The sequence below is a fragment of the Micropterus salmoides genome, unplaced genomic scaffold (assembly GCF_014851395.1).
Source record: "Micropterus salmoides isolate LMB-PRFRI ecotype aquatic unplaced genomic scaffold, ASM1485139v1 Ms_hic_scaffold_4, whole genome shotgun sequence".
NCBI classification, from domain to species: Eukaryota; Metazoa; Chordata; class Actinopteri; order Centrarchiformes; family Centrarchidae; genus Micropterus; species Micropterus salmoides.
Window position 1 is genome coordinate 33115999 of NW_024043372.1, and position 12342 is coordinate 33128340.

General features: G+C 37.7%; 1 protein-coding gene across 1 annotated transcript in view; it reads left to right on the forward strand.

Moving 5' to 3' along the window:
* Window positions 1-11092, forward strand: part of mitfa (melanocyte inducing transcription factor a) — a 21945-nt gene extending 10853 nt beyond the window's left edge. The window contains exons 2-8 of the mRNA XM_038697807.1: window positions 6531-6743; window positions 6824-6919; window positions 7116-7224; window positions 7961-8017; window positions 8244-8319; window positions 8523-8670; window positions 9698-11092. Coding sequence (XP_038553735.1) covers window positions 6531-6743; window positions 6824-6919; window positions 7116-7224; window positions 7961-8017; window positions 8244-8319; window positions 8523-8670; window positions 9698-10102 — 1104 coding nt within the window. The 3' untranslated portion in view covers window positions 10103-11092. The remainder of the gene's footprint in view (window positions 1-6530; window positions 6744-6823; window positions 6920-7115; window positions 7225-7960; window positions 8018-8243; window positions 8320-8522; window positions 8671-9697) is intronic.
* Window positions 11093-12342: the final 1250 nt, after the last annotated feature.

A 12342-nucleotide genomic window follows, 5' to 3' on the forward strand; every position in this document is an offset into this window, starting at 1 on the left:
GTTTAAGTAATGTGATTACTTTTTTCAGTAATAACAAGTAGCATTAGAGATTACAGCACAACATTACAGTTACTAAACCTAGTAAAACACCATTATTTCAGTCCATGTTAGCTGAGTGAAGGTGCTGGAGGTGGGGGATGGTGAAATATGAGAAATGCTTCCTGCTGTTGTTGTTTTCTTGTGTGTGGTTTTGTGACCTTCAGACAAAGCCAGGCTAGCTGTTTCCCCTTTTCCAATCTTTATGTCTTTAAGTTCATAGTTCCAGATGATAACCCCAACTGACTTTGCTGATCCCTGTCTTTTCCTCTAGGGCCACCATGAGGTTGACATTTGTGGTTTTGACTGAAATGCCTCAAAAGCTATTGAATGGATTGCCATAAAATATGCTGCCATGCATGTCCCTATCGGGGTGAATTATAATATCTTTAATAATTCCTAATTCTTTAATTTGTCAAGTGGCAATCTTTAAAATTTTCATTTAATTAAATGTCTGTTAAGTAAATGTTGCAGAATGAGGTAACACACTGGTGACTGAGCCTATGGCAAACTTATAGAAGTATTGCAATATGTATCTATTTGCAGTATTACGAACTTTGTGTCTTTGGAGACATCCCCATCCCCCCCCCCCCCCCCCCCCCCCCCCCAAGATGCTGTACTGAGTTAATGCTGATGCAAACCAAACATTTCCTATTGTTGTAGCTTCAAATTCAAAGCATTTAACTGGAAAAACACCAGTTGACTTTTATTATGAAGTAATCACAGGAAATGCAATGTGTTTGTCAGAGAGCTTAGCACTAAAGAATGATGGAATGAGGCAAAATGACTGCTCGACTATGTGATCAGCATTTAGCTACCAGAGGGATTTAAATCAAATTTGGCCATGGCTCTTCAAATACAGCAAGATACAGAGCTGTAGTGATCTATTGTACTGAACACCAAACCTCCTTCACCCATGTTGTTACATCAAGCAGAGGATGAGGGAAATTTGAACAAATTAGGGCACAATCACCAAAGTCCATCTGTTGCTTTAAGACTCTAGGGACTGAGTAGCCAATCACTGGCCAGCAGGGGGCACATGCCTCCTGAACCCTGTCTAGCAACACAGAAGAACAAGACCAGCCCACCAACAGCATGGAGAGTAGCAAGTTAACAAACAACTTTTAGTAAAAAAATTTAATACCATAGTTTTAGCGTTCATTCGTTCAGTTCAAACATGCTCTTTTGGAATCACACAATGTTTTTGCCAATTGATATCCTCACACACACTGTTTATGATTTTGTTCAAATAGATAGATAAAGATAACTAGTCACAGCAAATTGCATTGGATAAGTGTATTTATACACCCACAAATTCAAGGCAAGTAATAAAAAATATTTGGCAAATAACAAGAGACAACTGAACACAGGGACCCGGGATTAGAGCTTGGAAACTGTATTTTGTATTGCACTGTTTTTTTTATTTCACCGTGTCTTTCAAACTGTTGCTGTAAACTTATGGTATCTTCCCATTCTGTATGCAGATTAGTCTTGAAATGCACACCAATCTTGGTTCAGCATAACTCACCTGCAGCTTTCATCTGTACAGATTTGCAGGCCCATGTGACCTTTACTCACATTAGAGGGACTACTTACTACTTGCTACTCTGACAAAACCTAACCTTGTTGTAACTCAGTTTTCCTAAACTAGCATTTTATCCTAGTATAGTCACATGTGACGCTAATATCTTCTGTGAGCCCCTGAAGACACAATGCACCAAAAGACTTGACACATTTTTGGATTATTTGTAGAAACATTATTTACAATGATTTCTGAGGGGGAAGTCCAATCTGTAATTTTGTCCAATAGTGACAACATGTTTTATCAATGGTATGTCTTGTGTTTTTGTCTGAAGTGTGGGGTGGAGTGGAGTATCCGAGGCGATGAGAGCGCAACTACAGCAGAACTAAGCTTGTAAAGAGCATTTGTAATTTCTCTCAAAGCAGATTTGCTCTTCTACTAATCTAATAAAACCATAGATGGCTGTAAATGTTGTCATTCATTGGCATGAAGTCTATAAACACATATGATAATAAGCAGTTCACATTTGTCTATTGGTACTTGTAGAGGCTGATGATATAGATATACATATACAGTATTTATATATTTATATATATGTATATATTATTTACAGTAGTTCATACTACTCTAATTATAGTGCAATTGGCCTTAGTAATATGCCATGTGATATGTTAATGATGTCATTTTAATAATATTGTTAGAATTGTGTAAAAGTGTAACATCCAGATTAAAATTTGGCCTGTGTGCCATGTGTACCATGTGTGCTTACACATAGCAAGCGATTTTTTGATTAATCGATGTGTCAATGCACAGAGAAATTAGGTTGCCAACTGTTGATAATAGATGATCTGACAAATGACAAGGGAACAACACTTAAATATATAAAAGAGAGGTGAGGATAATTAAGGTAATGAAGCTGCTTTCACACAGAGATCCGCAATAAACGCAGAAACAATATCCGCCAATATGCCGAATGTCAAGTCGGTTTTTCGGAACCAGAGGCATAGGAAAAGACACAAGAACACAATAGTTTTTCTTATTTCTATTATTATATGACCAGCCTAACCATTATTGAAGAGATGATTTTGAAAAATGCATACAGCTTGGGTGGCAGTTTGCCTGACCCCAAGGTCCCTGATTGACCTGTGGAGATGTTGTTTAAATCAGTTTTACCACAGACAGCATATTACTGGACGAAGCCACCCCACAGATTATGTGCATGACTGCACAGCATAAGCGTGCTTTAAGGACGAAGAAACACAATGCATAGTTGCACTAGCTGCACCAACAAAGTCTCTTGGCTCACTGTGTTTGTCTGACTCGGATCGACACTGTTTAATCAGCCCACCTAAAAGGCTCATCTGCCAAACACCAACGCAGCGTCACTGATGGCTGAATAGTTTTTTTAGATTCACTGAGAGCTTATAATCTAAGCAATACGGTTACATCTCTCATGTGCGATGGGATGTCACAAGCAAGTATAAGGACAGCGTGTGGGAGTTCTCTCTTCTCTACTCCTACGCACCTGTCTACAAGAAACTGTAGTTGTGCTTTAGTTTTTACAGTCTGATTTATTTTAGTTTTTAAACTTAAAACTACAGCCCCAAAGCTGTGAATTCATAAACCTGATATTCAACACTAGGCTCAAATTGAATCCCTGCAGCATAATTAAATCAACTAAAATGAAAAGAATGGATTCAGGTGTTATTAAGAACAAGTGCATAGGGCTCAGTCGGAAAATATAACCACATCAACATGAATATCTCTCTCACTAGAGATATGATTTATATGGTTATTTGTTACATATTTATTTCATCTATAACTTGTGTAGCCATAAATCCATTGACTTGTGTTGGCTTTGATGTGGACTGAAAGGTCTTAATTGTCAGTACTATTGTGGCCATCTGCTTACATTTTTATCACACAGTAAATGTTTAGCATCTTTTTTTGCCCCCAAGTGTGGCTGGTTACCAAGGAAGTACGAAACAGAGTGGAGCTGGTCGAGAGATATGAATGGATCTATTTCTTTTCAGGGGTCAAGAAGTGACAACTCTCTCTCAAATGTTTCTGGTCCTTAAGGCACAAATCTAAAACATGGACCCATGTGCTCTCCTTGAGAAGGTAATAAACCTCTGTTTCACAAAGAGCCTGTGAATAAAGCAAGAGCTTAGCTTGCTGTAGGGATAAATGAAATACATCCCTTGTTAATAGTTCCTTCTCAACCCAAAGGTTTGGCTGAAGGAAAAGGCCACACTGCAAAGGGGAGACAAAGAAACACTCTACTATGAGTTTACAAAGAATGCTTCCTCTGTTTTATCATATAAGGCCCTGTCCAGCCAGGGGGCACTTCCCGTGTTTATGCTCACCTCTCCAGCTTCTAGTGAGTTTCCAATAATTCAGAAAAAGACGTGATGCTCTGTCTTCCAGCAGCCTTGCACGAGATCAACTTTCAATGAAGTGCTTTAACCTTTTTTAGTTTTGTGTGTTTGAAATGGGCATTTTCTCTTTTTTCCTTGTACTGAAAAATCATAGACATTACACTTTACATTTCATCAAATTAACAAAAAAATAATTTGTTGCATTTGTGAATCTTTGAAGATAACTTCCCCAAGATAAAGGTACTGAGAACTTACATGGTGTTAAAATGACTAGCTATATTTTTACTGTATGGACAAAGAGCCTGACACTTTATTCAAAGTTCATATGATTCATTCCTGCAATAGCAGAACTGCCAATGTTGTGTCCTTGACATATTAAATACATTGAACCATGGTATACTCACTGTCTTCCAAAATGGAAATGAAACAGGTTTATGCTTAGTTTACCTCTGATTCTCATATTAATCCCAAATGTGATTCATTATTTTCATTTGACTTAACAAACCCACTTTATTTAGAATATGTTATTGAAGGGACAAAATTTTACTGTTCTGTGATTTACTCTGGACTAATGACTTTGTCCGTCATTGGGCATCTTACACTGCGTTTAAAGGAAACCACATAATTTGATGGGTCATGGTGTTTCCTACAGTGCTTCCCTTGCAGTGCAGCACTGACTGTGCTTGGTGCCATGATCAACTGATTCACAAAAATAAAACCTATGAAAAGCTCTAGAAGAGACAATCTCTCTTTGACGTCTACTCTATTAATATCAAGGTTGATATCAAATGCGTCTTATTACAAAGAGAGCTTACCTAGACTGGACAAAAGCATATCTGAACAGTCAAAGTCAATACTTTATTGCCACACTACGTAGTTGGAAATTGCCTCAGTGCGCTCATGACAGAATTATCATTATTGATTTCTCATAAGCCTGAAAATACTGTTCCCCTAAATCAACCCATTCATCTTCTTTACTCTGCAAACGTGACTGCATAACAATTGACTGTTAAATTTGATTAACCTCTAAAAATCCCCAAAAATGTTTGGGGTTCGTAAACCCACCATACATTTGGGTTTTCATGTGGCTAGTTTGTAGTGAAACAGTGGTGTCAGTTGTGTCTCTGGTGCTCAGAACAAATAATGTTTTATACAAGATGAGCAGAACTAAAGATTAAACGTTAGTTGGCCTTAAGCAAGTTTCAGTTCGCAGACTACTGGTCAACCCGTAAAAAGACTCCTTTGTGAGCAGAAAGTGGTGACGTCAAATGGGCTCTATAAAGGCATAAATTCATAGTTAAGATGAACAACACAGCAATAGGAGGGTGAGTCTCAGTGTACTCCTCCATTTCTTAACTTGCATAACTAATGAGCCTTAAGCCCTGGATAAATTAAGCAGGACAAGTGACTCCTCTCAGATTTGCACATGCTAGCTTGCTGTCCACAGTGTAGGCTAACAAAATAAAGGGATTATATACTGTATACAGATTCTTTTTAGCAGTTACTACTCAAATAACATGTTGGAGATGCTTGAATACAGCCACTATCAGGTGAGATGGGTTGATTTTTTGTCTTTAACTTTATTTAGAAAAACAAAAATAGATGGACTGAAATTGAGTCTGAATATGAATATTGATAATAGTTCATTTCTTCGTTGGAATTGTATTATTTTGACAGTATGTACTGTTGAAGGCTGTATTGTCCCGTCTGTGTCATTATCCCTCCTACACGATCTACACCTGCTATGGTTCAGAATTGTTGACACTATGGAAACCGAGCAGTAATGTAGAAAAGCTAAAGAATGCAAACAAGTTTGTATATTGCAGAGCAAGTTGTTAAGGTGCTGCATGGACTTAAACTGGTCGTAGAGCATGTGACACAACAGCACTGTGGCACGGTGTCCCATCTGTGGAGACATTTTGTCTTGAGTTAATAAAATCAGCCATTGGCAGGGAGAATGATGCTGTCAAACTAATCTACACTGCACATTTGAGATTGGTTCTTCATTTCTCTTATTTCAATAATTGGATTGTAATGCCAGGAGAAAGAGTTGTATTTAAACACATTTCCATATCTTAGCATATACAAAATAAGTGTTCCAAAGAAAGCCTGCAATCAACCTAGAGAAGTAGACTTTTAAAATGGTGTTTTGAGGTCCAGTAATTAGCATGATACAACAGAGATAATGATGCAGAGAGGCAGTAATTTAATTGCAACACAGCAGTATGACTGCTCCGTTTGGTTACTTTTTAAGCTAAGTTTATGATTTGGATTTTAAATAGAAGCATCAAACATAAAACTGAATCTATCTTTAGATTAACAGGTTTTACTTATTATTATGACTCTATATTGTCATTATCACATTAACGGCATTATTTAAATCAAAATTCAAACTGTCCTTTAAATATAATGCCCTATTTGTAAAAGTTCAAGATTTAAGACTTTATTGCCACACTACGTAGTTGTTAGGAATTTGCCTCAGTGCCTCATGACAGAATTATCATTCTTGATGCTTTTTCACATAATTGAGTTTTTTTGAGAAGAAGAAGAATGAAACCGAAATCCCAGGTTGTAATGTTTACTTGTTCACGTAGGTGCAGTCCCACCTGGAGAATCCCACCAAGTACCACATCCAGCAGGCTCAGAGGCAGCAGGTGAGGCAGTATTTGTCCACCACCCTGGGTGGTAAATCTAGCAGCCAGTGTCCCAGTCAGCCCCCCGAGCACGGCATGCCACCCGGGCCTGGAAGCAGCGCCCCCAACAGTCCAATGGCCCTGCTCACCCTCAGCTCCAACTGTGAGAAAGAGGTATGTCATTTAATTTCATTATATTCAGATATCCTGATAAACTGCAATTACTGAATCAAATGTGGCTTTGTGCTGGGCAGATGGATGATGTCATTGACGATATTATTAGCTTGGAGTCAAGTTACAATGACGATGTTCTTGGACTTATGGACGCAGGACTCCAAATGAACAACCAGGTAATTTTTCAAGATACCACCCTGTTTAAAAGGAAATACTGTGTTGTAAATATGACTGTAAAGGATGCATCAGCAGTCTCTATATGTTATAAAGAATTATTACTGTTCACATTCATGTCATGGAATTAAATTTTTATATAAATCATAATTTTTCTTTTTTAACATTCAATAATAACATTTCTTTAATACTCTGTAGCTCCCCGTGTCGGGTAACCTTCTTGATGTGTACGGCAACCAAGGACTTCCACTCCCGGGCCTCGCCATCAGTAACTCCTGTCCACCCAGCATTAAAAGGGAATACACAGGTAAACTACTGAGAGACATCTTTCAAACATATCCTGGATTATGATTGGGGGTTTTTTTGTACTGTAGTTTACCGTACATCATTTGCAAAATTATACTGTAAATTTACAACAAATATATTTTATTTATCATGACTAAATCCTAATTAAGAAAGAATAAAAAAAACATCATATTTCCCTTATAATGTAAAGGTGAAAGCATGCCTATAGGCCAATGCCGATATTGTGTGCAATTTGGAAATGCACAAAATACTATTAAGTCAATTATTTGCTAAACAATTACTCCAGCTCCTGGCATGAAGCAAGTACTGGACAAGCCTGGATCCTGTGGCCAGTATGAAAACTATCAAAGGCCAGAGGGCTTTCCAGTAGGTAAGCAAAGCAAAATGAAGAAAATGATGTTTTGTAAATTTTAAAGCTGTTTTCAATTTGATTTTCAGAAACTGTATATGGCGTTTTGTGTATGACTAAATGCACACAATATAAAAAATGAGAAGCTATGATTTTAGCTTAATTTACTACTTTAATCCACAGAACATGTAAGTGATTTAAAATTTGATACTCCAGCATCCAGCCCAGTACATTAAGATCCAAAATGTGCTAGTTGACAAAATAACAGATTTAGTGCACAGTATGTGAAATACTAACATGTAATTTGAGTCATTTTATAAACTTAGAGCCGTGTCATCCTTTTAAGTAAATCATGACGCTGGCATTCATCTTTCTCTTTGCTCCCCAGAGGCTGAAGTTCGTGCTCTTGCTAAAGAGAGGCAGAAGAAAGACAACCACAACTTAAGTGAGTCAATCAAAATCAAAATCAGAATACATTTTTCACAGCTACTTTTCTTAATGATTGTCTCAATGGTTCTGTAATGTAGTTTTTTAATTTGTACTAAAAGAAATTGTATTTGTAAAATGTAGGTTTATTTAAATATTATGACCTGTAATTAAACTTTCAGACTACAAAGACAAAGTTTAGCAGTCTGCTGTACTTACTGTATGTTTTGTTTGACAAATTTTAGTTGAACGAAGACGGAGATTCAACATCAACGATCGCATCAAAGAGTTGGGAACCTTGATACCCAAGTCAAATGATCCGTAAGTATATTTTCTGTATGTGTTCTATCCATCTATGTTTCATTGAAATTGTTTTTTCTTTGTTGTTCCTCCTATTCACTCATCCAAGTGTCTTTAAAGTGTAATGGCTTATTTGCTTAGAGGGACCATAAAGAATCCTCTGCTGTTTTGGTCAGCTGGTCAGCTGACTCTGACTGTAGACCTTTGTCTCCTGTATACCCCAGAGACATGCGCTGGAATAAGGGCACTATTCTGAAAGCCTCAGTGGACTATATCAGGAGACTACAGCGGGAGCAGCAGAGAGCCAAGGAGATTGAGTGCAGACAGAGAAAGCTGGAGCACGCAAACCGCCATCTGATGCTTCGTATTCAGGTATTCAGGTAGCCTATTAGGGCATTTTAGTATTCTATTCATCAACCAAAGGCTACAGTTAGAAGTGGTAGTATATATAATCTCACCATGAGGTCAGAATTTCAATTTATTCAAGATTTTGGTTTGCAAAACTGCAAAACGGATGACATGCCCATCAGCGTAACTATGTATTTAGTGCTAATTAGCAAATGTTAGCATGCACCCATGTTTAACCAAGATGGTGAACATGGTAAACATTATAGCGGTAAAACATCAACATGTTAGTATTGTCACAGTGAGCATGTTAGCATGCCCCCCCCCTTTCAAAGAGCATAGAACAGCTACGGTGGCCGACACAGGACAAAAGGTGTCGTCTTCTAAGACAGCCGAGAGTAGCCAGTTAAGAAATTAGGTTTCTTTAAATAGATATATTTACTTTATTGTTCAGTAAAACTATATGTTATTGTGACTTGGCCACTGACAGATAACATGGAAAATGTAAGCCAAGAGTGTGTAACATTGTCAGTGTATCTGTACCACAGTCCTGTATAAACCACATAATAGATGACGTTTATACAAACATTGCCATAGGAAACACATTAATTCTCTCTGTGATCATGGACCCTCGCGAAAGGGTCCATGATCACAAAAACTCCAGCACCATTATCTGGCCCGTGTCCAGATAATGGTGCTTTGATAGGGGCAAAAAATAAAAATAAATAAATACTTAGATAGAAGTGCTGAAGTAGATCTCAGTCATGACAGCAACAGTTACTCACATAAGAAGAAGTAGCGCTGTTTGTCTGTTTTTGGCTACTGTAGAAACATGGCGGTGCAACATGGCAACGTCCATGAAAGAGGGCTGCAGTTATATAGATAGAAATGGCTCATTCTAAGGTAATAAAAACATAACTGTTCATTATGTAAGGTCTTTATACACCACTGAAAACATAGTTAGCGATCTTATATTGCAGAAATATTACACACTGAACGTTCAAGTTTATTACATTTAGTACAAATATGTTGTCTACATTACATTTTGTTGTAGGAGTTGGAGATCCAGGCTCGTGCACATGGTCTTACAGTGGTCTCGTCCTCATCTGTCTGCACTTCGGATTTGATGGGCCGAGCCATTAAACAGGAGCCCGTCCTCGGCGACTGCCCCTCAGATCTCTACCAGCAGAGCTCAGCTCCTGACATGTCCCCTCCAACCACACTCGACCTCAACAATGGCACCATCACCTTCGACCACATTCCTGCAGATGCTGGGGACCCTGGTGCCTATGGAAACTCCAGGACCTGTAAAATGAAGGAATTGGTAAGGGACAACACCCTGTCGCCAGTTTCCCCAAGTGATCCCCTGCTGTCCTCAATGTCCCCAGATGGCTCCAACAACATTAGCAGCCACCACAGTTCCTGCTCTAGTATGGAGGAGAAGGAGCACTGCTGTTGACATTGTCTAGTGCCATGAGCCATACTGACACTTTCTATCTGTAGCATCCCGTCAATGAGGCACCGCACCTTAAAGTGACTTAAATGGATCCACATGACTAAGTAGATTAAGGAACATCTGATAATTATTTTTGGCTGAACTCTAATGTTTAAATACTGTATGTTAATGTGACTGAGACATTTCGGTTCCTCCATTGTTCACAGTATTTTTACATTCTTCTAATTTTGATGCCGTATATATTAACAGTCCAGAAAAACTTGACAAACATACAAGAGATTGGTTTTCTGTGAGGAATCTTTCATTTATATCGGCCCACCAATTATGTTGTCATTGATGTTTTCTTATTCTAACAACTTTAACTTCATTTGTACTCTATGTACTAGTTTTGATGAGTAAAGTAACAAAACACGTGAAAGGAAAAGTAGTTCTCAACATTATAAGGTAAAATTACCTTATACTGATAATGTACTATAGTATTTTTTAACTAAAAGAAAGAAAGAAAGAAAGAAAGAAAGAAAGAAAGAAAGAAAAGAAAATTATTGCTTTATTTTGGGTTCACAAAAGACAAACGCACTGGTCCACTAGCCAAAATTTCCTTTATTTAAATTGAGTCCTCTATGTAAAAGTTAAATAATTCCGGACATAATACATCACAAATTTATAATTAAAGCAAATTCTTAATAAATGCAAAATAAAACTGATAAATGAGTAAAAGAAAATGTGATGTGTATGCTAACAAAGGATCACAGCCGCATTTGCCAAAAATGTATCAATTGCTTTGATTTCGTGTTTGTCTTGCATAACTCCTAGTTTAGTTGATGTATACACAGGGGAATCTTCTTTTGTACACAACTGGTTGATAGCATATGTGATATTGTTGTTAATGTTTGTAATATATGACCAGTATTGTAAAAAATACACTTGAGATGCCGATATATTGCAAAAAGTGCCTTTTGTAAAAAACAATAATAAAATATTGTGTGAAAACTATAGCAGATACATTGATCTATTTACCAATTAATATTTCTATCGCATTTGTGGAGCAGCATGTGTGTCAGTCCACATGACAGCATGATGCTCCAATTTTAATAATCAGTCAATATCAGTGAAAGAAAAATGTTACAAATTATGTTTGCTTTAGCATTGCCTTTGCTACCACCATTTAAAGCTTATTATTGCAACAGAGACTTTAGTAAAAAAGTCTGGATACCTTTCAGGGCAGCAAGCTGGTTCGGTGGTTAACACTGTAAGGAGTACTGTAAGTGTGTTAGCACTGTGATCGACTGGCAACCTGTCTGGGGTGTATCTTTCAGTTCATGCTGGGACAAGCTCCAGCTGCTCACCACAGGAGAAGCAGGTTGTGCAAATGGATGAATGGCATAGTGTATGCTCTCTACGGGGAGGTAAAATTAATATCCCATTAGGTATTGACTTGAATGCAACATAAATCACTGCATATTCCTAATATGTCCCTGGATCATTAACCATTTCGAATAGTCTGCCTCTTTCTGATGGACGCAAATGGTTGTGATGATAATAATTCTGATTTGTCTGCGACAATGGCATTTTTAGAAAGACAGTAAAAAAAACTGCACTCTCTATAATGGCCAGCCAAGGGAGACTCCACTGCTTGCAAAAAGATGTCTGATTGTATAGAAGTTTATGACAGAATGACTCAATTTCTCACTTGATTTATTACCTCAGTAAACACTTTACAAATGAGTTAATGGTCTCAATTGCTACTCTATTAAGTCTTCTTCAATACAGATGATGTCAGCCATTTAGAGTAAAATAAAAAATAAAGCAGCACATGCCTTAGGCCGTGGCTACCTTGTGACTGACAAGCTGCTACCATGGAGTGGCAATGCATATCCCTCGCCAGCTCCACCCTCTCGTCCAAATATGGTCACTTCTGGTTCTACAATGCACCATGCAGAGACTTTTGCAATAAGAATGACTTGTCCACTTGTGGTTTATTAAGAGTTGCCTGTAATAATTGTGGGAAGAAGTCTTAACTGCAAAAAACCAATGCTGGTTTGTCATATTTACATTGCAAAAACACTAGGCCAGATGAAAAAGGTTACACTTTAGCCAAGTTAGCAATGAATAGTTTTTACAGCCGTGTATATACAGTAAATGTTCTTTTTGCTGTATTTTTAGAAGTGGTGTTGACAGTTAGCTAGGGTGGTCAGCTATGGCTGTTAGGCTTTTTAGATAAGCAGCAGAAGACTGTTTTTGGC